The sequence below is a fragment of the Triturus cristatus genome, chromosome 11 (assembly GCF_964204655.1).
Source record: "Triturus cristatus chromosome 11, aTriCri1.1, whole genome shotgun sequence".
Taxonomy (NCBI): domain Eukaryota; kingdom Metazoa; phylum Chordata; class Amphibia; order Caudata; family Salamandridae; genus Triturus; species Triturus cristatus.
Window position 1 is genome coordinate 1,031,334,149 of NC_140594.1, and position 26,637 is coordinate 1,031,360,785.

A 26,637-nucleotide genomic window follows, 5' to 3' on the forward strand; every position below is an offset into this window, starting at 1 on the left:
ACAGGAGTTTTAGCATCACTGTTAAATATGCAGTACAGGACACATACAGGTAGACCGACATTAATGTATGTACTGCTGTGCAATAAACGATTGTGTATCTCAAAAGTCCATCCCCGGTCAAAGGTGGTTGGATGTACTGGGATATGAAATGCTGAATGATTATCCATGTGTACATTTACAATGTGCTGTGTTTTTTTCCATAATAGGAGAAAGAAAGTATTGCAAAGTGTATCTCGGACTTGAAGACGTTATCCAAGACTGCACAAGCCAGTTTGTAAATGCAAGATTTTACTACTTCATGTCACAGAGCATCTGGACTAGAGCTGTTCGAATACCGTGCCCTGTAATCTAAATAAAGTTGTTTCTTAACTATATCTGGGTGTGGTTATGATTGTAGCTGGAAAAGAAATTACAAAGTGTTCTTTTGTATTGGAGTATTTTGTGTTTTAGAAATATGATGGTCCAGTCATTGAATGCCAGTGAAAGTAAATCTAGGGGACAAACACAGGATTATGGGATTCTAGTACGGTGCTTTTTCACTTTCTAGTCTGTGTGATGGTTTAAGAGAAAAAAGTGTGAAAAAAGAACACCGCATTTTGGCTAGTTTGAGTCAAATTACAGACGAGAAGTTGCAGTGAAATGACATAACTACCTGAAGTTAAATCGAACATAACGCCTTAGTTGGATTCAAGGTAACCGTGCAACAACTCGTTTTAAGTAGCTCCAAGAAACGATCTCTAGTGTTGGATAACGCACACTTGAAGATAACCCTAGTCTCCCAAGTTGCGCCATATAAATAGTGAAAAGAAAAATAACCTACCCCAAGAAGAACAAACCTTTGGACCCTCCTATACTTCAGGGAAGAGAACTTGACTTGGAGGATGGTTATGATACTGATGGAAGACATTGCTGTGCTCTAAACCAGTTCTGGTCAGTTCCTCTATCCCCACTTTGTTGGGTGCCAGTCTGACTAGAGAGAACAAGGGAAGGTGTTGAGATTAATCTGCTAGTTTCAAGGTAGGCATATTTTGAAGCTCAGGAAGGGGGTTGGACACAGCCCCCCGCCCCCACCGGCAATCCCATCAAGGAAGGAGTACCAATCCCCCCCACCCACCCCCCCACAGAGCCTTTTGTCCAATGTCTGAGAGTAGTACACATCTCACCACAGGGAAGCCACCTGGCATTGGCATGAAAGCTCTTTGGTTTTAGGTAAGGAAATGACAACTTCCTAAATGTGTAATTTCCAAAATAGTAATATAAAATCAGACTTGACCATTGGGTTGAGTTTTAACTTACTATTAAATCGAGTCCCTGAACCACTTTTCTAGCTACTCCCAAACTAAATTTAGCACTTGGGTGAGCCATCCTTGCCAGAGATGAAAAAAATACAACTTTGTAGGGTTTTCACTGCCAGGACATGTAAAAACATATACATATTGTTCTTTTTAAATACCATGCACCCTGCCTTATGGGTATTATTTGTGTAAAAAAAAAAAAAAAAAAAAAAAGGTTTAGGCCTGGCAAAAGTTTTATTTTGCCAGTTCAATACGGCAGTTTAAAACTACGCACCAGACTGCAGTGGCAGGCTTGGCGACCTGTTTTACAATGCTACGTTGGTGTGTGGCATGAGTGCTACAGTCCACTGCTGGCATTTAATTTACATGCTTTTCAAACGACTCTTCCTATCCATTACCGGCGTGTCCGCGCTGATCGTGGCGAAGCCCAGCACTTGTATGTGTGCCATTCTTATTAGATAATTCAGCGTTTCAACTGTTATCGAGGGCAAACATTGATAATGTTGCAGAATCATTTTAACTCCTGTCTCTTCATCTCTTCCTCTGCCTGGCTCACCAGGTTTTCCTTCTGCACCAGTCTTGAACTCAGTCTGTTTACTTGATTTCTCCATCCCAGATAGCTTACTTTTCATCGGAATCAAGCGAGTTTCCACTGCTGCCACCGCCTCTTCTACAGCATCAATCTTTTATAGTATTTTGTTTAGGATTGCCATCACATTGCTTTGACGGGCCTTCTCTGGCTCCAATTTCCTGCCTTTCACCTTTCTCTTGCCTCAGTCTGATTTAGGGCACAAAGAAGTAATTGTTCACTCTTTTCTGAGTTTATTTGCCATTTTTGGATATCCATAGTATGCTTTGGTTGTCACAGTCTGAAAGTTGTTCTCTCCTCGGGCTACTTAGCTTCTGTCATGCTCTCTGGGGATGCTTCCCACAGTGAGGCTTTCATCTGACCGAGTATATAGTGAGGGTCGTGATTCTGCCTGCATACTCCAGGAGCCACTGGGATCAAGCCACTTTTTGTGGCTTAAAGCCAGCTTGTAAATACGGCCCTTTACACGCATCACTTAGCGTAAAAGCAGCTTGCAATGGATGTTGCTGTGGGCGTTCCACCAAAACACCCATTGGGTTTTGACGCTGCCCCAGATTTACAAGGATGTGTAAATGTCAGACTGCGCCAAAAACTAACGCCATGCAAGAGCACGCTTTAGAATGGTGAAAAGAGGAGAAATGCTTTTATTTCTCCCGTTTCTGCTTTTTCTATGTGTGCTGCATTGTGCAGCACGCACAGAATTAACAAAATACCATGAATTATTGTTTATGTGCAGGAAGGTGTACCATTAAATAATGACAATTTGTTACTACTATGTGTGCTGCATTCTGTAGCACACATAGAAGCAACAAATTGCCATTATGGATTGTTTATGTGCAGGAAGGGACACCTTCCTGCACATAATCATTCTCTGCAGCACAGGCACCCTTGCACTCTGGTGCACAGGTGACTGCGTTGGCTCTAGGCAGCTACTTTTAGCGCTAGGGCAGAAACAAGGGTGCACTGTATTATTGTAAATGCGGCGCATCCCTGCATTTTGGAAATGGAGCGCGGCCCTTTCAAATTTGGCGCAGCTCCGTGCGCCAAAATTTCATTGTAAAAATGCCCCCAAGTGTGTCCCTTTTTATTTTAGCCCCTGAGCCGTAATTATTTCAATGTTCACCGGCTCACCTCAATGCTCCTTAATGTAAACTCCTTTTCAGTGGGGTCCTGACTGCCTTGAAGCCAAAACACTGAACTTAAAATGGGAGCATCAATCACCAACTACCCCCCCACCCCCTGCCCCCAAATCTTGCTTTTGATATGTCTTTAGATGAAGCAAATGAAATGGGAATGTCGTACTTCTTATTTGACAACGTTCCATTTAATAATATCCACCATGTTCATTCAATCACAAGGCAAAGGCTCGCTGTTTCACGTCAATCTAGCAGGGGAGAAGTTACTGCAGAAAGCATCCCTAATCAAGTAACTGAAGCTCTTCTGGCTGGTGGGATTCGGATTTTGTAGGTTTATGCACAAATCGGGGAGGGTCAAAGTAGTGGTTCTGTCTTCGATCATGCACTAATGAGAAATGAAGCACTGGGTAACACCGCAGACGTGCTCTGACCAGCTGCACCTCTATGGATGACATGCAGAGAGGCCAAAACGTTGTCTATGCCTCTGTTTTCACCTGTTCATATTGCAGAGAAATGTTAAAATGCAAAGCTTGATGCTCCACACATGGCTGTTCTGTGGGTTGTTTCAAAATGTTAGTAGCACTGATAGAGCCAATAACATAAGGTGATGCAGTCACTGTCCATCTGTGCACGCTGTGCTGTGGAGGCTGATGCAAAATGTGAAAAACTAAAGCAAGCAGCGCTGCAGGGGGATGACCCACAGTCCCTGTATATATACTTTATGCATTGTGTTAGACTTGGGGGTCTCTAGTTGGCACAGGCAAGCACTTGTGACAAATAGGGACCCTCTCCTCTAGTCAGGGTAAGGGGGTACACTCCTAAAATAACCCCTGCTCACCCCCTTGGTAGCTTGGCACGAGCAGATAGGCTTATCTTAGAGGCAGTGTGTAAAGCATTTGTGAACACATACGGTAACCAAGTGACAACACTACAAATGGACACCACAAAGGCTTTATATAAAAAATAAGTATTCTTTATATAGATTTACCACAAGACCATTAAACGACAAACACACAATACTGTTACTTTAGATGGTAGGATTTTGCTTAGTTCTCTTAAGTTCTTAAATGCGACACTTTAAGTCGATGTACCTTTTAGATGCGACACGCAGGGGAACGAAAGTGTTGCAACGATGTTGATGCGATTAAGTTTTTGGTGCAAAGAAATAAAGACTTGAAGATCTTCTAGATGCGATACGCTTCTCCGATGTTGCGAGAAGACTCATCTCTGCTTCAGCGGCGTCACCCTTTACGCGATGCGACGACAGCGGCCTTGGCAGCGACACTCTTCGATGTTTGCGAGACGCTTCCGCTCGATGCGATGTTGCATCAGCGACACCCCTTTACGCGATGCGACAACAGCAGCTCCGACGGCGGCACGCTTCTCCGTGGATGCGAGGCGCTTTTCTTGATGCGGTGCAATGCGACAACTACGATGGCTGCGATGGCGACACGCTGCTTCCTCGATGCGAGACTCTTCTCTAGATGTGGTGCAATGCATCAGCAACGATGGCTGCGATGACGACACGCTTCGGCGTTGCGACACACTTCCTGGATGATGCGAGACGCTTCCGCTCGATGCGATGCTGCAGCGGCGACATTTTACGAGATGCAACGACAACAGCTCTGACGGCGGCACGCTTCTCCTTCTTGAGTCGCGCTTCCAGCTCCTTGCTTCACGCAGTCCCTCAGAAGGCCCAACAACAGCAGCAGGCACTTCCAAAGAACTCTGGGGAGCTGGGGGGTGAAGTCTGTTGTTCCTGAGACTTCAGCAGGAAGCAAGCTCTTTTCCAAGCCCTTGGAGATCCTTCACAAGTTGAGCAAAAGTACACACAAAGTTCCTTTCTCCTCTCTTTGGCAGTAAGGCAACCACTGCAGGCCAATCCCCCAGGTTCAGGGATAGTTTCCTCCTCAGCTTCTTCTGGTTCCTCCCTCAGCAGAGGTTCTTCTTGTTTTCCCAAAGTGATCTAAATTCTTGGGATCAGGGTCCCAATATTTATACCCAGAAATCCTTTGAGGGCAGAGGGGCCTTTGCACAGTCCAAACCAGTTCTGGAACACTCTGTTTACATGACTCCTTCTTTCCTTTCACAGTGCAGGGCAGAAACATCAGACGCCCCACAGGAGGTGGAGCCAGCATTGTGGAGGGAAAGCACAGCCCTGGAGCACTTTGTTGACATGATTCCTTCTCTCCTTTCACAGTGCAGGGCAGAGACATCAGACGCACCACAGGGGGTGGAGCCAGCACTGTGGGGGGCAGGCACTATCCTATTCAGGTCCCAGGTGCAACTCCTCCCACCCATCTACATGGAGATGTCTCTATTCAGCCCTGTGCTGACTCACCCTCTCGCTGGGAATTTCCCAGCCCCTGTCACTCAAACTCCAGACAGGGAATACACAGCCTAGCAGAGACAGGTTTGAATGGTTAGACTAGAAAATACCTACTTTCTAAAAGTGGCATTTTTAAACACAGAATGTTAAAACCAACTTCACTAAAATATGTATTTTATCATCCTGAGTTCAGGCATACTAAATTCGAATTTCTACCGTGTTCCCTGAGACAGTTAGGATTATAAGATGTAAAAATCAAACTGCCCATTCTTGCCTATGGAGAACGGGTAGCTTGCAATAGTGAATACGAAAATGGCTGTAATTCACTATTAGAACATGCCACACACACCCGGGCATGTTCTACCTTATACTTACAATGCACTCTGCCCTTGGGCCTACCATAGGGGTGTCTGATATGAAGGGAAGGTTTAGGGACTGGCAAGTGGGTACACTTGCCCAGTCAGCATGACCATACCAGACTGCACGAAGGCTCTGCAATGGCAGGCCTTAGACACATTTTTACAGGCTGCTTCTGTGGGTGGCACAACCAGTGCTGCAAGCCCACAGCAGTATTTGGATTTACAAGCCCTGGGCACTCCTGGTGCACTATATTAGGGTCTGACAAGTAAACCAAACCAACCAATCATGGAATCACAAATCCTACATTAATTTACAATAGGGAGAGCATATGCACTTTAGCACTGATCAGCAGTGGTAAAGTGCCCAGAGTCATAAAACAGCCAACAACAGGTCAGAAAAAATATAGGAGGAAGGCAAAAAGTTCAGGGATGACCCTGCAAAAAGGGCCAAGTCCAACACATTGTTTATGCATTTGTTAATTACACCAGTGGGGAGATAGCCATCTGTCTCCAGCCCAGACCTCAGAAGAAAGGACAGAGGAGCCGTTTCCTTGATGCCTCCAAATTCCACCTTGGTCTTCTCTTAACAAATAACTCTTAGATTTGCTGGCTCTTATCACTCAAAGCTGACAGAAACCAGCCAAATACATTGTGTACAACTCTAAATAAGATGCAAATTTAAATGCTACAGTCTAGTTTATCCCAAACTGTGGCGAGATCAAGCAGCACAAAAGCTGTTGTCTTTTCCATTGGCACAATCCTAGATTGAAATCATTAAAACACATTTGACATGTTTTTAAGTAACTCCTTTCTCATATAATCTGGAGTAGATTCGCTGTGGCCTGCTGGAATATGAGAGTTCACACCAGAGGTGGTATCGTACACAAGGCACATTTTCTTGTTTTGTTTGCAGTTTAATATATCGCAAACTTGGCCCAAAGGTATTGAAGTGTTTTACATGAGCATCAGTTAAATTACAAAAAGAAGCATTTATTTTTAGGTCTCGCGTAAACAGTAGGGGTGGGCAGAATTTGCGTAGTCGCGCTACGCAAAGCTCCGCGAAATGGTACAAATTCTCCGTGAGCACACAACTTCAGCGAACACGCGGAATTGCTTGTTCTGCCAATGCTTTTTTCCTGTTCGCGAACACGGTTTGCGTGCTTGGGGAGAAATATCTCCCGAACACGGATTGCGGAATTTGGCAATTCAGAGTTCTCCGCGGAACGCAAAATTACCCAAATTCCGCGAACGAAACGGGATTTACCACCCAGGCCTAGTCAAAAGCGCATGCGCTGTTTCTTCGAGACATTTTGTTTGCTGTTAGTTGGCTTGGAACCCTCCCATTGTCAGTGCTTCCTTGTTCCCCCTCCCATTGCCATTCCCCCACCCTTGTTTATTTAGCTTTCACCAATGTTTGCAGCTGGCTCTCATCCACATCCTTAATGAGTTTTTTTTTTTATTTAAACCATTTTAATTTGCCTGAATTTGTGTTTAAGGCTTGACTGGGGGGACCTTGCATGTAAGTTTTTGTTTATTCTGATCTCAATACCACATTATCACACAAGGGGAACTGCTTGCTTGTAGTAAACACGGTCACATTCCATTTTATTGGACATAAGAAAATGTACTTCCATCGCTCTCTTCACTTGGAATGCTACTGGGAAATTTCTCATTCAACTTTTTTTACAGGACTTTTATGGGTTCCCCAGCTTCAAAGGCCGCTGATCTGCATATAACAAGACCCCACATTGCTATGTGTTTTGTTATGTGTAGAACTGTGGCCTTCGAATCTGGGGAACACCATTCGAGTCCCAGCAGTGCCACAACTTCTTGTGATTGTGGTGCAAATTAGCTAATGTTGACATGTAAAAAAACTGAATAATCCAGCCCCCGCCCCTTAACATTGCTAGTGAAAGCAGTATTGGAAGCACATTTTCTTTTCTCAAATGAAAGGGACTTTGCCTGTGAGGACATGTTTATTTACCTTTATTCTACTTCAGACAATGCAGCCTTTCATTTGGGAAGTTAGACCGCTTTAAGCAATATTTGCGACTACATCTCTACTACAACTTTATTTGCCTAGAACAATGCTGCATTTTAGGTCGGGCCTAGCGTAGCGCGCATGCGATGCTCTGGTGAGACTCGTAGTAAGGTGGCTTCAAAAAGCTCACCACACGCTCGTGCGTGTGGCCTATTGCTTGCGGTTACCATCTGTTTTGGATTATCGTGCCCAGACGGTGCGCGATGATGCAAAACAGATGGCCTGGTGCTCAATCGCGGGACGCTGCATTCCTTTTTTTTTTTTTTTTTCGTTTTTTTAGCTTTCAGCGCGAGGCGCGTGCGCAAAGATTGAAAAAAAAAAACTTGCTGAAGTACACACGCATTTCGAAATTCAAAGTGTACCTCGTGTATAAATGATTTTAGTCCTAAAATTGCAGTTAGGAGGTCGAGTATAAAGGGGTGGGATACCTCCACTTCTGGGTCACCTCTGTGGCACGCACCCCTCCCCTGCTAAATAGTACATTCCAGTAGTTGCACCGGGGCACTCTGCCATCCTGCTGTTCAGTAAAGACTTGGGAACCCTTTTATGGTGCTTGGTTCATCGTAGCCGCGACATTTCACATTGGACTGATGAGGCGGCCGAGGCCCGGGTATCGGGGCTGGAGCCCGTGAGTCTCATTATCTGTAGTAATACAGGCGAGCCTTCGTGGCATTCACAATGACAGGAACCCATACGGAGTGAGGACTTTCAGAGCGCAGGCTGCAGATACCGAGATGGGTTCCTTCCTCGCCTCAAGGCAGGGTTAACCCAATCGTTTTTAGGACAAACAGGGGGCCTTCGGACCTCCCGGGCCATCATCTGCACTGGACTGCGCGCCTTCGGACAGCCTCATTATATTTAGCATGTTTACTTCAAAGTCTGCAGGAAGAGAAAGCAGCTTTGCTGCAGTCTTCCCAACAAGCCCTAGGAGCTCAAGGAAAAATTGTAACCCATTTCACATCATTTCCGTAGCTAATGTTTCAGCACTGAGGCTTAACGACCCCGCACACAGGGAAGTTAGCTTTTTATTGTAACAAATGGAGTGCGCGTAGAGGAGGGCTATCCCTGTTTAGATGAGTGTCCAGAAAACAACTCCGTTAGCATTTTTTTTTGTAAACTTTCTTCTTCTCCTTTCTACTCTACCGCTCCCTCTCGGACCTCCACGCGCTCTCTGCATCCCTCCACTCCTCACCCGTCTCAAAGTGGTATTTATTTTTTGCAGTTTTATATAGCACGAACTTGGCCCAGAGGTATTGGAGCGATTTAGATGAGCAGAGCAGCAGTTACATCACAACATATTTGTTTGACACGGGCACATTAAGTGATTTGCCCCGAAACACAGGATGTTGAACCGAAGCCCGAGACTCAAGCCCGTTTTCACAGCTACCAAGTCTGCAGCGCTGGCCGTTAGACCACATACTCTCCCCTTAAGGGGCGGGGGCCGGGCTTGATAAGAGTATGCATGAACCCTTCACCAGAGGCATGGTACTTACATGACCGCGTGGTGCGCCTGGTACATGTCAAGTGCTATTGTGTGCTTGACCAATCACAAAATGACCTTTTTGGGCAAAGAAAACTTCATGTAGCTGGCAACAAGATACTTTTAAACAGTTGACATTGCCCCGTGTCCTGCACCGTAATAAATAAAACACTTTACAGGGTACACTTAAAAGTAAGCTTCTTCCTATCGCGACCTTGGAGTTATGGCACAGTTGTTCCATTGTAATTTATTTATTTTGTGTATTTTATATAGCGCGCAGCTACCCCAACGGGGTGTCCCGGCGCTTCTGAGTGAAAGCAGAGTGATAGTCCTGGGGGGGGGTTAACAAAAGAGAAAAGTTTTTAGTGCCTTACGGAAGGGTAATTCTTCCTGGATCATCCTAATTGCGATCGGGAGTTCGTTCCAGAGAGTTGTGGCACAGACCTGGAAGGTTTTACCTCCAGAACGTGCTTTCCTGAATCTTGGTATGGAAAGCAGATGTTGGAACAGAGGTTCCCAGAGTTACAGTAAGGACGGATACTAACAGAGAGGTAGGCCGATCCCCTACCCCTAGTTGCTCGATGGGCTAAGGTCATGGCTTTGAATGCAGCTCTTTGATGGATTGGTAGCCAATGTAATGCTCTGCGATGAGGCGAAATATGGGTGCGTAGGGAAACCCCGCAGACCAGCCGAACAGCCGCATTCTGGACTGTCTGGAGCCGATGTAGGAGGCCCGCGGGCAACCCTAAATACAGGCTGTTCGCATAGTCCAGGTGAGATGTAATCAATGCCTGGACTATAGTTTTCCTGGTGTCACTAGGGAGATAGGTGATGAATTTCCTAATCATCCTGATCTTGGAAAAACAAGCGGCTGAAACGGTCTGTATTTGGTTGCTAAAAGAAAGATTTGAGTCCCACTTGACCCCTAGATTTTTTTACAGAGCCCGTAGGGACAGGGGGAAGGCTAAGTTCCTGTGGCCACCAGAGAGTTGCATCAAGAGGGGAGGGTTGATGGAAAAAGAGAACCTCCGTTTTCGCCGCATTCATGCAGAGGCAGTTATGGTCCATCCATTTTGAAATGTCCCGCAGACAATCCTTCAGAGGATCAAAAGTAGTCTGCGTGGCACTCTCATAGGAGAAAAGCAGCTGAATATCATCTGCATAGGAAGTAGCTATGATGCCCGACCTAGCAATGAGTTCAGCCAGAGGAGAAAAATAGACATTGAACAATAGTGGGCTCAAAGCCGAGCCTTGAGGGACACCCCATTTCAGGGTACGGCTAACAGAGGTAAAAGGGTGAGTATAGACTGCCTGGGTGCGATTAGACAAAGAGGTCAGCCACTCCAGGGCCTTTCCCTGAATGCCCTTCGACCGAAGACGGTCAATCAGGATGGGGTGAGAGACTGTGTCGAATGCTGCCGACAAGTCGAGCAGCACCAGCACCGCTCTGGAACCCCCATCCAGTTTCCACCGCACAGTCGTCCATTTCTATAAGGGCAGACTCAGTGCTATGGCACTTTCTAAAACCATGTTGGGATTCATGAAGTAGGCCGTGGGATTCAAGAAAACCTGCCAGTTGTTGCTGAGCTAGCTTTTCAAGGACCTTGGCAGGGGCTGGGAGCAGAGAAATGGGTCGATAGTTCACCGGCTCATTAGGATCTGTATTAGCTTTCTTTAAAATCGGGACCAGTTGGGCAGGTTTCCAAGACTCCGGGAAAATTCTGGTTTTGAGCGAGTCATTCCAGATGTAGTTGAGGAAGGGATTAAGAAAAGAGGCCAATAATTTATATTGCTTGGCTGGCCAAGGGTCAGTGGTGAGCCGGAGTGGCATCTAGACAGTTCCATCAGTGAGTGTTCCAGTGAGATTGCCTCAAAGTCTGAAAAGGTGGAAGAAGACTTGATGCGGTCAGGTAAAGGCGTATCACTCCCTAGATCATTATTCTTGGGGAAGGTGTCATAGATCTTCGCGATCTTGTCTTCAAAGAAGTCAGAGAGGCGGGAGCAAAGGGCCTGAGAGACTGGAAGACACTAAGAGCCAAGGGATCTGTGAAAGTCTTCACTGTTAAAAATTTCCCTGGCCGAGCCATGCGCTGTATTAATTTTCTCCTCCAGGTAACGTTTTTTATGCTCAATTATTTTCCTACGGTATTCTTTGAGGGCCAGTTTATATTTAAGTTTTGTGTCGATAGAATAGGATGACCGGCGCTCCAACAGCTTACAAGAAGATTTATATTTCCGAAGCTCGTCGGAGTACCATGGGGCGGAGGGAGCTGCTCGAAAGGTTTTAATCGGTCGCATAGGAGCGAGCGAGTCAATAGCAGAGGTGACCCAGCAGTTGAGGTTAGTCAGGCGTGAATCTAAATCAGGGGCGTCTTTGGGAGTGCTATTTACAAGATGTAGGGCTACACTGTCAGGGGAGATGTTACTCCAATTACGTCCTACCGCCTTAGGGGGAATTCTAGGTCTCACATGCTGGCAAAGATGAATAGCAAAAGGGATAAAGTGGTCCGACCAAATCACCGGATAGGGATCCTCAATCAGGATGTTTGAGAAATTCGAGCAAACAAGATCAAGAGTATGACCAGCTTTGTGCGTAGGTTGAGAAACCAATTGGCTTAATCCAGCATCTTTTAAAGTAGAAAGAAAGTTAAGGCAAAGCTGGTCAGAAGAGTCCTCTGTGTGTAAATTTAGGTCTCCTAGTAAAGTAAAATTGGCATAGCGTAGGCTAGCCTGAAGGACATAGTCCAAAAATTTAGCCAAGTAGGAAGCCTTAGATTTAGGAGGGCGATAGACCAGTAGCTCTGTCAGTGTGGTGTGTTCAGCTAATTTAATACAAAAGGGAAGGGCTTTGTTGGAAGGCGGACCCCAAGGAGTCGGTGAGACCACCAAGGGGGGGCCCTCTCACTGCACGAAGTAGCCGAGCTCTGCCGAGAAGTCTCCTGAGAGATCCTTCTCCTATCACGTACTAGCACAGTAACACCACCACACAGGACTCAAGGAGGTTGTCTGGTGACAAGCAATTCTTTATCAGCAATAAAAAGGTTACGAGGTCAATATTTACACGAAGGGATCGAGGGATCCACCAAAAGTCTCAGTGTCTCTTTGGAAGGGTAGGGGTAGCGGGACAGTCTTTGGCAGGAGTGCGGTACGAGGGTACCTGGGGCCAAGTTCTTATCCTCAAGCTGGAGGACCTCCGGATCTCGGATGGGTCGAGCCGCGACGGCGTCAGCAGGGCTCTGGCATACAGTTCGTGGAGAGCCGCGATTCAATCAGCAGGGCTCTCAAGATGGTTTCTGCTCAGCTCGAGCCGCGACGTCGTCAGCAGGGCTCCGAGGAAGGTTTCAGCGAGGTTGGGCCGCGACAGCGTCAGCAGGGCTCCGATGTTCCAGGTGGTTCAGAAAGGGTTCACAAGAAAGAGCCGCGACGCAGTCAGCAGGGCTCGTGATGGTTCCGACAAGAGTTCTTCTCCGTAGGGTCAGCCGCGATTCAATCAGCAGGGCTCTCGACTCCGGGATACAACTGCCGAGCTGTGGTGGGGTCGCCCCAGATATAGGTCTGGAGCCCTTTGATGTCCGGACCTATGCGCCCGAGGGGGCGGAGTGGCCGGGTGGAGGTGGCCAGACGCCCAGCAGGAGAGGCGCCAGGCCCATGGGAGTTGCAGGGCGATCCCACCTCGAGAGGGGAGGACAGTTGGGGGTCCCATCGATACTGTCCTCCGCCGGGGGCGATGAATGGTTCCTGCGGCACCCCCTGGCTAGTTCGTGGTGCCTCTATGTCGGGGCTTCGCTGGGGTCGAGGCCGGGTTGAGCGGGGTCGCGCCGGCTGGTGCACGGTGTGACGTGGATGCCAACAAGATGGCGGAGCCACGAGGAGTATGCGACCACGTGCAGCTCCGGGTGAAGGGCCTTGGTGCAGTTCAGACGGGTGGCCCGTGACGGCCGGGGCGGGGAACGGGCACAATCCAGGGGGTTAAGGACCACGCCACGAGGCCGGGTCCAACAGGCGTCCCCCCCAGCCGAAGGCATGGAGAGTCACCCATCTCCTTGGGGATTCTCCTCGTCAAGGCGGAAGAAGCGGGACAGGCCGTCGGCGTTGGCGTGGTCATTGCCGGGCCGGTGTTCGACGTCAAAGTCCATCCCTTGTAGCGAGATGGACCATCGCAGCAGCTTGGGGTTCTCGCCCCGCATTCGCATTAACCATTGCAAGGGCCGGTGGTCGGTCTGGACCCGGAAGTGGGCGCCAAAGAGGTAGGGCCGGAGCTTCTTGAGGGCCCACACCACAGCGAAGGCCTCGCGCTCAATAGTGCTCCAGCGTTGCTCTCGGGGCAGTAGTCGTCGGCTGATGAAGGCCACTGGTCGGTCGAGCCCCTTTTCGTCGGCTTGGGATAGGACGGCCCCGATCCCATACTCTGAGGCGTCCGTCTGTACCACGAACTCCTTCTGGTAGTCCGGGGCCTGCAGTACACATGGCTGTTTTTAGGGTGTCGAAGGCTGTTTGGCAGCGGGGTGTCCAGTGTACCTTCTTGGGCTGCTTTTTGGACGTTAACTCTGTGAGGTGGCCAACAATGCTCCCATAGTCCCGGATAAACCGCCGGTAGTATCCGGTGAGGCCCGGACAGCGGTCTGGGTAGTGGGGGGTTCCCAGGTCTGGATGGCATCTATCTTCGCTTGGAGGGGGGCCACCTGCCCGCTCCCCACTTGATGGCCCAGGTAGGTCACGGATCCGTGGCCGATTTGACATTTGCTGGCCTTGATTGTGAGCCCGGCCTGCTGGAGGGCGGCCAGGACGGCCTTCAGGTGGAGGAGGTGCTCGGCCCAGTGGTTGCTGTACACGGCAATGTCATCTAAGTAGGCCGCGCTGAAGGCCTCAAGCCCGGCCAAAACCTTGTTCACCAGTCTTTGGAAGGTGGCCGGGGCGTTCTTCATTCCGAAGGGCATCACCCGAAAGTGGTAATGCCCATCCGGAGTCGAAAAGGCGGATCTTTCTTGGGCGCCGGGGGTGAGCTGGATTTGCCAGTACCCGGCGGTGACGTCCAGCGTGCTCAAGTAGCGAGCGGCCCCTAGGCGGTCGATGAGTTCGTCGGCCCGGGGTATCGGGTGTGCGTCTGTCTTGGTTACTGCATTCAGGGCTCGGTAGTCCACGCAGAATCGCAACTCCGGGGGGTGACCGGGAGCTGCGGCCTTGGGCACCAGGACGACAGGGCTGGCCCACGGGCTGTCGGAAGGCTCGATGACCCCCAGGGCCAGCATCTTCGCTACTTCGGCCTGGATGCAGGCCCGCACTCGGTCAGGCACCCGGTAGGCTCTGTGTCGTATGGGGGGGGCTCTCCCCGGTGTCGACGTCGTGGACGCACCAGTGGGTCACCCCCGGGGTGAGAGAGAAGAGGGCTGCGTAGTCCCGCAGTAATTGCTGGTAGTCGTTGCGCTGTTCCGGGGTCAGGGACGAGGCGAGTTGGACCCCTTCGATCGATCCATCGTGAATGTCGGATTGCAAGAGGTCGGGCAAGGGCTCGGAGTCGTCCTCGCCCCCCTCGTCGGTCGCCAGCAGCAGGCTCAGTTCGGTCCGGGCGAAGTGGGGTTTTAGCCTGTTAGCATGTAGGACCCGGAGGGGGTTCCGGGGGGACTCCAGATCGACCAGGTAGGTGACGGGACTTTTCTTCTCCACCACCTTGAAGGGCCCGGTCCACTTGTCCTGGAGGGCGCCGGGTTCGACCGGGGCCATGACCCATACTTTCTGACCTGGCTCGAATTCTACAGTAGGGGTGTTGCGATCGTACCACCGCTTCATGTCCTCCTGGCTGGCCTCGAGGTTGGCTTCGGCCATGGCTCGGAACTTGCGGGTCTGGGTTCGGAGGGTCAGGAGGTATCGGTAGACGTCAGGAGGGGCGCCTCGGGGCTTCATCTCCCAGCCCTCCTTGACCAGGCTGAGCGGTCCGCGGACCGGGTGTCCATACAATAGTGCAAACGGGCTGAACCCCAGGGACTTCTGCGGGACCTCCCGATAGGCAAACAGGAGGCAGGGCAGCAGGACATCCCATTTCCGCCTGAGGGGTTCTTCCAGGCCCTGGATCATCCCTTTTAATGTTCGGTTGAACCGCTCAACCAGTCCGTTCCCCTGAGGGTGATAGGGGGTCGTGAACTTGTACGTGACCCCGCACTGTTGCCACAGGGACCGCATGTACCTGGAGATAAAGTTCGTGCCGCGGTCGCTCACCACTTCGCTGGGGAATCCCACTCGGGAGAAGATCCCCATCAAGGCCCGGCCTACCACAGGGGCCGTTATAGTTCTTAGCGGGACCGCCTCCGGGTACCTGGTGGCGTGGTCCACGAGGACCAGGATGAAGCGGTGGCCCAGGGCGGTTTGGGGGTCCAGGGGTCCCACAATATCGATTCCGACCCGTTCGAACGGGGTGCTGATGGCGGGAAAGGGCTGGAGGGGGGCCTTGACCCGACCCCCCTGTCTTTCCGCTGGCTTGGCAGGTCTGGCAGGACCGGCAGTGGTTGTCCACATCTCTCCGCATCCGGGGCCAGTAGAAGTGGGTCACCAGACGACTGTACGTTTTGTCTTGCCCCAAGTGTCCGGCGAGGGGCACATCATGGGTCAGGTTGAGAAGGAACTCCCGGAAGCGGAGGGGGACCACCAACACGCGGCTGGCCCCGAGTTTTGCTACTTTCTGTTCACTGTACAACAGGCCCTCGGCCCAGTAGATCCAGTGGGTGCCGGTCTGGTCACCGTTGGCTTGCGCGGTCGCCTGTTGTCGGACCCCTTCGAGAGAGGGACAGGACTGTTGCTCTTGCTGGAACTGCTCTCGGGTGGGGCCCCCTTCGTGTTGCCATTGCGTCAGCTCTGGTAGAGCGCTCGGAGAAGCCATCTCTTCGGGGGAGGATTCGCTGGGCCCAGGGTCGGTGTCCGCCTCCTCCTCGCTGCTGGTGGGAGGGGGTGTGAGCCCCTCGGGTTGGGCGGTCCCGGAGGTCGAGGATGAGCGGGGGGCCTGGACGGTCATGGACCGGGTGATGGCGCAGGCCCAATCAGCCAGTCCCAACATTCGGAGGTGCTCTCGTCGCTCTACTTGAGCCCAGGGGGAACTTTCCAAGTCGTTCCCCAGGAGGCAGTCGACCGGGGCGTCGGCGCGCACTGTCACCTTCAGCAGGCCCGTCACCCCTCCCCACTCGAAGGGGACCAGGGCCATCTGGCATAGGCTTTCACTGTTGTCGGCCGTCCGTACGGGGCACAGCACATTCGGTAGAATCTGTTCAGGGGTCACCAGGTGGCAGCGGACAGCGGTGATACTGGCGCCTGTGTCGCGAAGGGCTTCGGTCCGTTGTCCGTTGACCGTGACCTGCTGCCGGTACTTCTGGGTGTTGGTTGGGATGGGGGTGCAGGGTACCATCTCTCGGCTACCCAGGCAGACCAGGGACATGGCTGCCGGCTCCCACTCAGTGTTCTCTCGGTCGAGGGCCTCCTCTTCCTCTTCTCCTCCCCCCAAGGCGGCGGCTGTCAGCTGCCGGGGCGGGGGCCCGCCGGCCCCGTTTCTTCGGTTCAGAGGGCAGGCCGGATCGCTGGCAAAGCGTCCGGTTTGTTGGCAGCCATAGCAGGTCACTGGTGGCCGTGGTCCGGGATCGGGCCGGGCCCACCCTTCGAGCTAGGCTCGGGGAGAGATGTGGCTGCGGTGGCCCTCGAGGGGGGCTCCTGGGGGCCCCGGCGGGAGGGTCTCTGTTCCTGTTCGGCCCTCCCCCCCCACCGCGGTGGCGTGGGGGTCCGTTGGGGTTCCTCTGGTACTCCCCCATTGAGCTCCGGGGGACCCGGGAGTTGACCCATCGATCGGCCTCGACGGCAAGTTTTCGCGGGTCGGTCATTTTGCTGTCGAGGAGGTGCTGTCTCAGTTCCACGAAGCAATTGTTGGAAAGATGTTCCCACACGATGAGGTCGACCAGCTGCCCGTAGGTGGTTACTTTGCTTCCTTTGATCCACCCTTCTCGGGCCCGACTGAAAAAGTCCACATATTCCACCCATGTGGTACCCGGGATTTTCTTGCAGTCTCTGAACCGCTGGCGGTACATTTCCGCTGTTAGCCCGTAGCGGGTGAGCAGGGCCTCCTTCATGTGATGTGATCGTAGGAGGTCATCACCTCCTCCGGTAGCTGGAGCAGCGTGTCCCGCCCTTCACTCAGGAATCGCCCCCACAGGCCTGCGCCCCAGTCTTTTCGGGGCACCCGATGGGAGGTCATGGCCACCTCGTAGGCCTTAAACCATTGTTGGATGTCGTCATTCTTGTAATACTCCTTGACGACCTCTTTCGGGATATGTACCTTGGCCTCGGAAGGCGGTAGAGTGTCTCTAGTACTGGGGGTGTCGGTCCCTCCGTTCTTGGCCTTGATCTCGAGCTCCTTGAGACTGCGCTCGTGCTCAAGAGTTAGTTTCTTTTCCTCCAACTCCCGGTGTCGTCTCTTCTCTTCTATCTCTTCTTGAAGGCGTAGCTGCTCGAGGGCCAGTTTCTTTTCTGCCAGCTGGAGTTCGCCGTCCAGCCGCAGTCGGGCGAGCTCTAGCTCGTGGCTCCGGACCTTTTCCCGCTCTCGTATTTCTTCTTCGGAGAGGCCGGTTTCTAGGCTCTTTCTTCCTCCGGTTGCCGGAGTCAGTGCGGTTGCTGTGGTCTCCGTCAGGGGCAAGGGCCCTTCTTCCTGGGAGGGGCCTGCCCCGGCCTCCAACCATGCCCTCAGAGCTTTCTGCATCTCTTCTTTGGTACCTAGGCTGGTGGTTGCAATGCCTTTGTCTTTGCAGAACTGTTTTAATTCTTTGTGCGTGTATTCTTCCAGCCGTTCGGGCTGGAACTCCATTGTCGCGTTGTTTTCCTGGCTGCTCATGATGCTATTCGTTTGGATGGGTAGCTAGTGGGTACTGGCTGGTACGTACTGCGTTCGGCTCGGATCCCACCGCTGCCACCAAATGTTGGAAGGCGGACCCCGAGGAGTCGGTGAGACCACCAAGGGGGGGCCCTCTCACTGCACGAAGTAGCCGAGCGCTGCCGAGAAGTCTCCTGAGAGATCCTTCTCCTATCACGTACTAGCACAGTAACACCACCACACAGGACTCAAGGAGGTTGTCTGGTGACAAGCAATTCTTTATCAGCAATAAAAAGGTTACGAGGTCAATATTTACACGAAGGGATCGAGGGATCCACCAAAAGTCTGTGTCTCTTTGGAAGGGTAGGGGTAGCGGGACAGTCTTTGGCAGGAGTGCGGTACGAGGGTACCTGGGGCCCAGTTCTTATCCTCAAGCTGGAGGACCTCCGGATCTCGGATGGGTCGAGCCGTGACGGCGTCAGCAGGGCTCTGGCATACAGTTCGTGGAGAGCCGCGATTCAATCAGCAGGGCTCTCAAGATGGTTTCTGCTCAGCTCGAGCCGCGACGTCGTCAGCAGGGCTCCGAGGAAGGTTTCAGCGAGGTTGGGCCGCGACAGCGTCAGCAGGGCTCCGATGTTCCAGGTGGTTCAGAAAGGGTTCACAAGAAGGAGCCGCGACGCAGTCAGCAGGGCTCGTGATGGTTCCGACAAGAGTTCTTCTCCGTAGGATCAGCCGCGATTCAATCAGCAGGGCTCTCGACTCCGGGATACAACTGCCGAGCTGTGGTGGGGTCGCCCCAGATATAGGTCTGGAGCCCTTTGATGTCCGGACCTATGCGCCCGAGGGGGCGGAGTGGCCGGGTGGAGGTGGCCAGACGCCCAGCAGGAGAGGCGCCAGGCCCATGGGAGTTGCAGGGCGATCACACCTCGAGAGGGGAGGACAGTTGGGGGTCCCATCGATACTGTCCTCCGCCGGGGGCGATGAATGGTTCCTGCGGCACCCCCTGGCTAGTTCGTGGTGCCTCTATGTCGGGGCTTCGCTGGGGTCGAGGCCGGGTTGAGCGGGGTCGCGCCGGCTGGTGCACGGTGTGACGTGGATGCCAACAAGATGGCGGAGCCACGAGGAGTATGCGACCACGTGCAGCTCCGGGTGAAGGGCCTTGGTGCAGTTCAGACGGGTGGCCCGTGACGGCTGGGGCGGGGAACGGGCACAATCCAGGGGGTTAAGGACCACGCCACGAGGCCGGGTCCAACAGGCTTCAATCAGTTCAATTTGTGTGTAAGGGAAGGAAGAGATCTCCATTGGGATCTATAAATAATAGCTACCCCACCTCCCCGATTGCGACCCGCTCTATTGGCGCATAGGATATTATATTCCGGGGGAATGGCCAGGCATAAAGACTGATTAGATTCATCCTCCAGCCATGTTTCCGTAAGAAAAAGTAAATCCCAGTTATTGTCCATCAGAGACTGGGCGATATCCAGAGAATGTTTAGGCAGGGAGCGACAATTGATTAGGCCAGCCTTCATAGAGAAATTGCTGGTGTCTTTAGGGGCCTGAGACGGCGGCTGATCAAAGGGGCACAGGACCAATGTGTCATTCAGCGTATTGCAAGGTATGCCCAACTCTGGATATAGGGCTAAGTCCCTTTGAAGAGAAACAGTGAGAGCACAGCATTTGTGTTGTATCGAAAAAAGAGACTCCTTACTATATGATTTGAAGCAAGATGTTGGGGTTTCCACAGAGTACCTGGCAATGAAATAGTATCTCAGGTACTGGGACACCAATTTTAAACCGTATTATGCACACATATTATTCTGAAACAAGCTACTGCCTCTTACTCCGGAGGGGCGGCCCCTGCAACAGTGAGTGCCTAGAAACCAGCACAGCGCTTACTTCAGGTAGTGATTCATGGGCATGATAGTCACCCACATAAACAAGCATTGGCATAGCCAATAGGTCTTGCCATTGAGACCGTATAAGTATTTAGTTATGCAGCACAATATCCTTGGTGCAACAACATCAACTGTTGCATGGCTAAACACTTATACGGTCCCAAAGGTGAGACCTATTGGCTATGCCAATGCTTCTTGATTCTTTTGTTAGACAGCTTTAAGCAATAGCTGTGACTGCAAATACACAGGATGTGTGCAAGGTACACGCAAAAATGTTTCTCTTCACTTCTTTTATCTTATGGGTGTCCAAAATGCAACCAAGAAGCAAGATTTTCATTCAGCTTTAAAAATACCATAATTCTTCCTTGGACAACGCTTCATTTCTTTTGTTAAGTTAGACCGCTTTAACCCCTTGTGTGCCCCGCCCTTTCCCCGCCCGGTGCCGGGCGTTGAATTAGCGGGCGGGGTTCATGACGAGATAGTCTCGTCATGGGCACAGCGCAACCGCGGCCCATGACGAGACCATCTCATCATGGGCACTCAAGGGGTTAAATAATACTTGCGACTGCACCTCAACCCCAAACTAGGTTTTATTCCCCTGGAACAATGCAGCCTATCCATTCTTTTGTTAGCTTTATACAATAGTTGACTTATTTTAGCTTACGGGTGTCCAAAAAGCAACCAAGAGAGCAACATTTACATTTGGCTTTAAATTTACCATTATTCCACCTTGGACAAGGCTGCCTTTCATTTGTTAAGTTAGGCAGCTTTAAACAATATTTGCAACTGCACCTCAACTACAAAGTAACTTTTATTCCTGTCGAACAATGCTGTCTTTCAATTGTTTTTTTATGTTGAAACAATATTTGTGGCTGCAAAAACATAGGATGTGTGCAAGGTACACGGGAAAATGTTACCCTTCGTCACGGGCAGGAAATTGGCGGGGGGGTTTAAGAACCCAGGGGCAAGGCCGAACCCCCTCTTTGTCCTCTCTCCTCGTGGTCGGCGACATCGAGGCGTCGCGACGTTACCCACCCATCCCTAAGCTTAGAGTTTGGTTAGACGGGGTCCGGGACAAGAGACATGTCAGGGACTCCGGTTGGCGGTGGCTGCTTGGCCCCAGAACAGGGCACGCAGCCTATTGTGGGCTCCGGGCTGGCGGGAGAGGGGGCTGACCTGCTGGTGGCCCTGGACTCTCTGGTCCTACCCAGGAAGCTGGTGCTAGTTATCAGCAGTGATGAAAATACCTGCGGCTCTGTTGGCCGGTGTGCGGTCAGCACTAAAGAGAGCAGGGTATCTTGGTTGGGGCCTGCTGGCACAACCTGCGGCAAACGCCCCGTGGAGAGTCAAATGTAAATATAAATGTGGAGATGAAAATATATAACCCGATATCTTATTGGCGTGCTGTGGTGTACCGAATAAAGCAATAATAAAGTGTTGAAGAGATTAACATTGAGTGGAAAAAGTTAAACTGGTGGTAGCTTGTCAAAATTAATAAAGACTACGCTGAGAAGACCAAATACAGTCTGACGTGTTTTAAATGGGGATATTCCACATGACAAGGGTGGGGGAAGGACGAAGGTGAGGTGAATTGCACATTGTCTGCCAACTATTAGGTCTTGATTCCACTTTGGCCAATGCTGCCTTTCATTTAAGTTAGAGAGATTCAAACAATATTTGCGACTGCACCTCACCCACAACCTAAGGTTTTTTAATGAACTTTACTGAGCCAATAAACGAGCTTCAAGGACACACTTTTGCTGCACGTCTAAAAACAAATAGCATTCATTCTTAGCTCAAGCACACATTTATCACATTTAGGGAGCTGCTTGCCTATATCATATATATTCTCTCCTGCATTCTGTTTCCTTTAAGATAGGAACACATGCTTCCCACCTTTCTTCACTTGCAATGTTACTGGGGAAATTTCATTCATCTTTTTTACATGTGTATGTTAATTAATTTGCACCATTTCCAGTCATTTAAATTATTTCATAAACTGTCCTTTCAACCAAACATGAGTATTTACTATCACACTTGCCATTATCCACCTTACTTATTACCACTCCCATCCCATTCTCTATATTAAGCACTGACAACCGCCCATAAAAAGTGCAGTGTTCACTATATCATAATACTTTTTTAAGGCCGCCATTGTTTGTGTTGCTGCTTCCCTTCCATTTCACATTTTAATTCAAAGCTCATGCCATTCCCTCATGCATTAATAAATCACAAAAGAATGGTGGCTGTTTCATACCTATTTAGATAAGTTTATACATACTGTATAACAGTGCTACACAACACAGCTAAAACAAATTAAACCAATAGTTCTCACAGGCAAGACCTATTGGCTTTGTCAATGCTTATTTAGTTGTGCACGGGGAGATTAAGTGTTTTGTCCAGAATCACATGATCTAGTTGAGTCGACGCCGGGGCTCAGAGTGACTACTTTGCTGTGTCTGCTCTTAGTGCCTTTGTTTTTGTAAAATAATATGTATTAGTGCACATTTGTGCACAGGGCCTGCGTGGCATTTGAAGGTAGGGGAGCGAGAATGTGACTGCCCCGAGTGGTCTAAAAGAGGAAGCCGGAATTTGCAAACTTCTGAGTAGATTAGTAGACAAGACCTGTTGTGTTTTGCATAAAAGGGTAGGGAAGGTGTTTTGCAAATGTAGTTCCCATCTGTTATCATGTTAGCTAGGCTGATTTGATGTAGAAGTGCAACGTGAGCAATTTGTGGTTTGGTTGGTGCGTGTTTGACCGGGGTCCCTGGTTAGACACACCCGTGACATTTACATCCTAAACTAAGCGGTTATCAGAAAGTCTTTTGTCCCCAGTGGTTAGACAAACCATTTTTAGATTTACAGGTTCTCTACGGTTTCATTACTGTATTGTGCTGTTACATCACACTCCCCTAAGTATCAAAGGTTACAAACTTTGGTCACCGTACGTGCGATTTTGCAGTCTGTTCATCTTTGACTGCCATGTTTACTTGACCACACAATTTCCGTAAAAATCGTGCCGTGTGGAAGAAAAAGGGAAGTGGTCATGCCATGACCTTTGAAAAAGGCCAGCATTGGTCTGGGAAGGGGGCGGACGCTAACAGTTTGCAACCGTCCTTTCTCGAGCTCGGAGGAGACGCATGCCTGGAGGAAACTCGCATCGACCTCACGCCCTCGCCCTCTACTCTCTGTGTGTGCCCCCTTTCCACCCGACCGTCGCCGATTAATGAAAACGGGCACAAGATAAACAGCCCCCTCCAGAGAGAGGACATTCTAGCAGGGTCCACCACACATGCTAGTAGGACACAACAAGGTCAACACGTGCTCGAGGCGCAGATCTTGAGGCGTGGGTGCAGAGGTTTGTGCTTTACATTGATTTGCAGAGGAGGCCGCTGCTATGGGTGGGGTTTGCTTTTTGGTAAGGGTGGTGTCGTGTTTGCAGTGGCAGTTGGGGATGCTCGAGAGGAATATTAATACTACTGCTACTACTAATAACATTTCCATAACAATACAACGTTTTGTGTTTTTCTTTTGGTTATCGTTAGCAATGCTATAACGGTTGTCACTACTTTGGCCTTAGTCCCTTTCTTCGAAAGATGCATGACTGAGGTAGAGCCCTAGACCACAGCCGCTGTTCCTATTGAATCTCAGATTGCTCTAAATTGTTGCGGTGCGGGATGGCCGTTCTGGTGGTTCCAAAGAGGTCCCAGCCTCACTCCAAACTGAACATGCATTGCTTGGGATCTGGTGAGCTCGGCTGCACTCCATACATTGAAGATATCTGCAATGCATCTGTTGTGCAATTGGGCAATGCCAAGGACCTGGTTACCTCTCAGGGAACATTGAAGAAAAGATCCAAGGGAGGCTGCTTTTAGATGATCTTTAAGCCTTGATAAATGACACACATTTACTTCCATTTTATAAGACCGGGTTTGGTACGCTAGTGCAACAAGGAATATTTTAACGGTATTCCGTCCAACCTTTCATTCTGTCCACATCATTGGTGCATGCTGCAACCTGCTTCATAGATTCCAGTACTGCTAGTGCTGTTAGGGCTCCGCTCTGGACAAAACTCCACAAATGGAGCATAGAGAGCGCGTTGCTGAAAGCCATCCAGACTCTCTTGATGCAACTTGGGTGCGGAGGAGAAGTGAAACCGAGGTCTGGATTTTTGATAAGAAGCAAACCTCAGGTTAGCTGAAGATGAGGCACTGGGAGTTTAGAGAGTGTAATAACTTTAAGCATATGTTTAAATGATCTTGGGTCTCTAAGAAATACTATTTGCTAAACTAAAAACAGTGCCTTCTAGATTTTTGTTCTTGGTTGGCTATTTGTGAAACTCTGTATCCCAGCTGCTTTACTCATTGTAATGATAATCCAATTGAAGTATTTGTCAATACTAGTATCTGAGTTGGAAGACATTACAGTCGAGTGGAATAAATGGTCAAACCATGACAAAATATTTATGAATGTGTTGCACCTTCCAGCGGCACATAGCCAACTTCAATTGCTATTCGGTCCTCTTGCCAGCTTCCCCGGTGACAGTTCTCCTGTCCAGCTCGCCCACAGTCCTCTACCGCCTGTCTACCTGCTGTCCTCTGTTTGTGCCTCCTCTGCTCTATTCTTGCTCTGTTTTGCCTTTTCTGCTTGTTTTTCTGCCCTCTGTTTCACCCTTTTCTGCCCTCTGTTTAGCCTTTTCTGATAGTTTGTCTGCCCTCTTTTTGCCTTTTTTGCTCGTTATTCTACCCTCTGTTTTGCCCTCTTCTGTTTTGCCTTTTCTGTCCTCTTTTTTTTGCCTTTTCTGCCCTCTGTATAGCCTTTTTTCTGCTCGCTTATTCTCTCTTCCAGCTGTTTCCTCAAGACCTGGCTTTTCAACGGAGACCTCACACCCCAGCACCCAGATACCCACAGGGAAGACCGGACTGTGTTTTACAAATGCTGATTGATTTGAATTAGAGTTCCGTAGCATATGTTTCTGGCTTCCTATGTCTGATTATGCAATCCGATGAGAAATGCTGCCAACAACTCGTTACAACCACTAAAGGGGCATTATAGGAATTACTAATGGTCAGTGGTAGCTCTAAAAATGCATGGTTCAGCAACTTAGAACGTGACAAAAGTTACTGGAGGTAAGTGGTGCTTGGAACAGCACATATACTTCGACTGCTCTGTTTTCAGTGTTTGTTTTTTGTGGATTTGATTTGTGTTTTCTCAGTGTTTTCCAAAATTTTGGAATCCAGTGCTTATCAGTGTTTATAATGTTGTCTAGTCCACCAAATGGACAAAAATGTGTATTTCCAGTGTTGAAAAAATATGTTTCTTGCAGTGGTTGTTATAAAGCACGAAAATAATGTTAAGGATAGGCAATGCAGGGTGTGTTGTGTCTTGCCATTTGCAGTCTGTCAAATGAGCTTATGTTAGACTGACGAATAGAAAGTCTGTGCACTTAACTCTCATGCACATCTCATTACCCTCTCTCACATCTCATTACCCCTCACACTCACTCTGTTAGGGATCTCTGGTTAACAGGGCTAACGGATAAAAAAATGTGAGAGTGCTATACTCAAATATTTTAAGACACAAATTCATGGACACAGGGGTCATTCACCGAAGTCTTACTGAATATTATGACATTATATGGTTGGTCAACCGTGCAAACAGCATAGTGTCTTGTGAATCCTTTAAAATGTTGAATTAGACTAGTTTAATTTGTAGGTCTGCATAATAAGGAACTTGAAATAAATGTCATGCTTTAAAAGCATGATCACAACTGTTCTCTCACACTCTATTTCTGACTATATTAAGATGGTGCTGCTGTTGTGTGTACCTTCATAGCTCCCAAGAGTCCCCATGGCAAATGTCTCATTACAGAGTAATCAACTTCCATCCTAAAGCGGTAATAGGATCATCCAGGAATAATCCACAATCATCCTTAAATTGTCTGGAGCCCATCCTGGAGTAATTCACACTCATCCCAAAGTTGTCAATTAGTATTCGTGGAGTTGTAAAAGGTCATCACTCCCTGCCAGTGGAAGTCATCAGAACACCATCCTAGAGTAGTTTTTGTGATTACAGTAAGAGTCATCCCATTTAAATATTTCCCCCTATAGGCATACTGCAGGATGGTTTGGGATGATGTCCCCAGATAATTGCAGGAATAGCCTGGCTGAAGGCATCGAATGACTTCAGAATGGCTCTAGGGTGATCTTCCTTTTTGACCAGGGGTGGCATGGTTGAGGGAAAAAACGATAATGAACTGCAACGTTTGTGGCTTATCAAAGAAAGCAGGAACACATAAAACATTTACTGCGACTCATGCTCTATGGAGTTCATCAGGCGAACTTGGGCTGTCTTTGCGGGGTGCAACAAATGTGGTAGTTTGACTCTCCACCTACCTTTAAAGGAGTCCAGATAAATGCATTCAAGTGCTTTCAGCTAGCTGCGCTGTTTCTCCCGGAAGTTGGTCGTGGTCGGTTGCCTCTGTGCATGGGACACTAGGCAGGCGGTTGTGGAGCCCGGCAGCTACACACAGAGAGTGACTGGGATGCAAGCTGGCAGCATAGAAGAAGCAGGCACATGGCCACTCTGACATCGATTGTGGCATGATCAGTGGCCTCTGCCTGACTCTCTCACACACAGCACCTTTCAGGGACATCGACTGATGTTCTCGGCAA

General features: G+C 49.7%; 2 protein-coding genes across 2 annotated transcripts in view; both read left to right on the plus strand.

The window, feature by feature from the left end:
- Positions 1-374, plus strand: part of ATP5PB (ATP synthase peripheral stalk-membrane subunit b) — a 56,231-nt gene extending 55,857 nt beyond the window's left edge. Inside the window, exon 7 of the mRNA XM_085635229.1 lies at positions 207-374. Within this exon, the coding sequence (XP_085491355.1) occupies positions 207-278 (72 nt within the window). The 3' untranslated portion in view covers positions 279-374. The remainder of the gene's footprint in view (positions 1-206) is intronic.
- A 22,654-nt stretch (positions 375-23,028) lies between these two features.
- Positions 23,029-26,637, plus strand: part of C11H1orf162 (chromosome 11 C1orf162 homolog) — a 406,379-nt gene continuing 402,770 nt past the window's right edge. The window contains exon 1 of the mRNA XM_085635230.1: positions 23,029-23,321. The gene's annotated coding sequence lies outside the window, so the exon portion shown is untranslated. The remainder of the gene's footprint in view (positions 23,322-26,637) is intronic.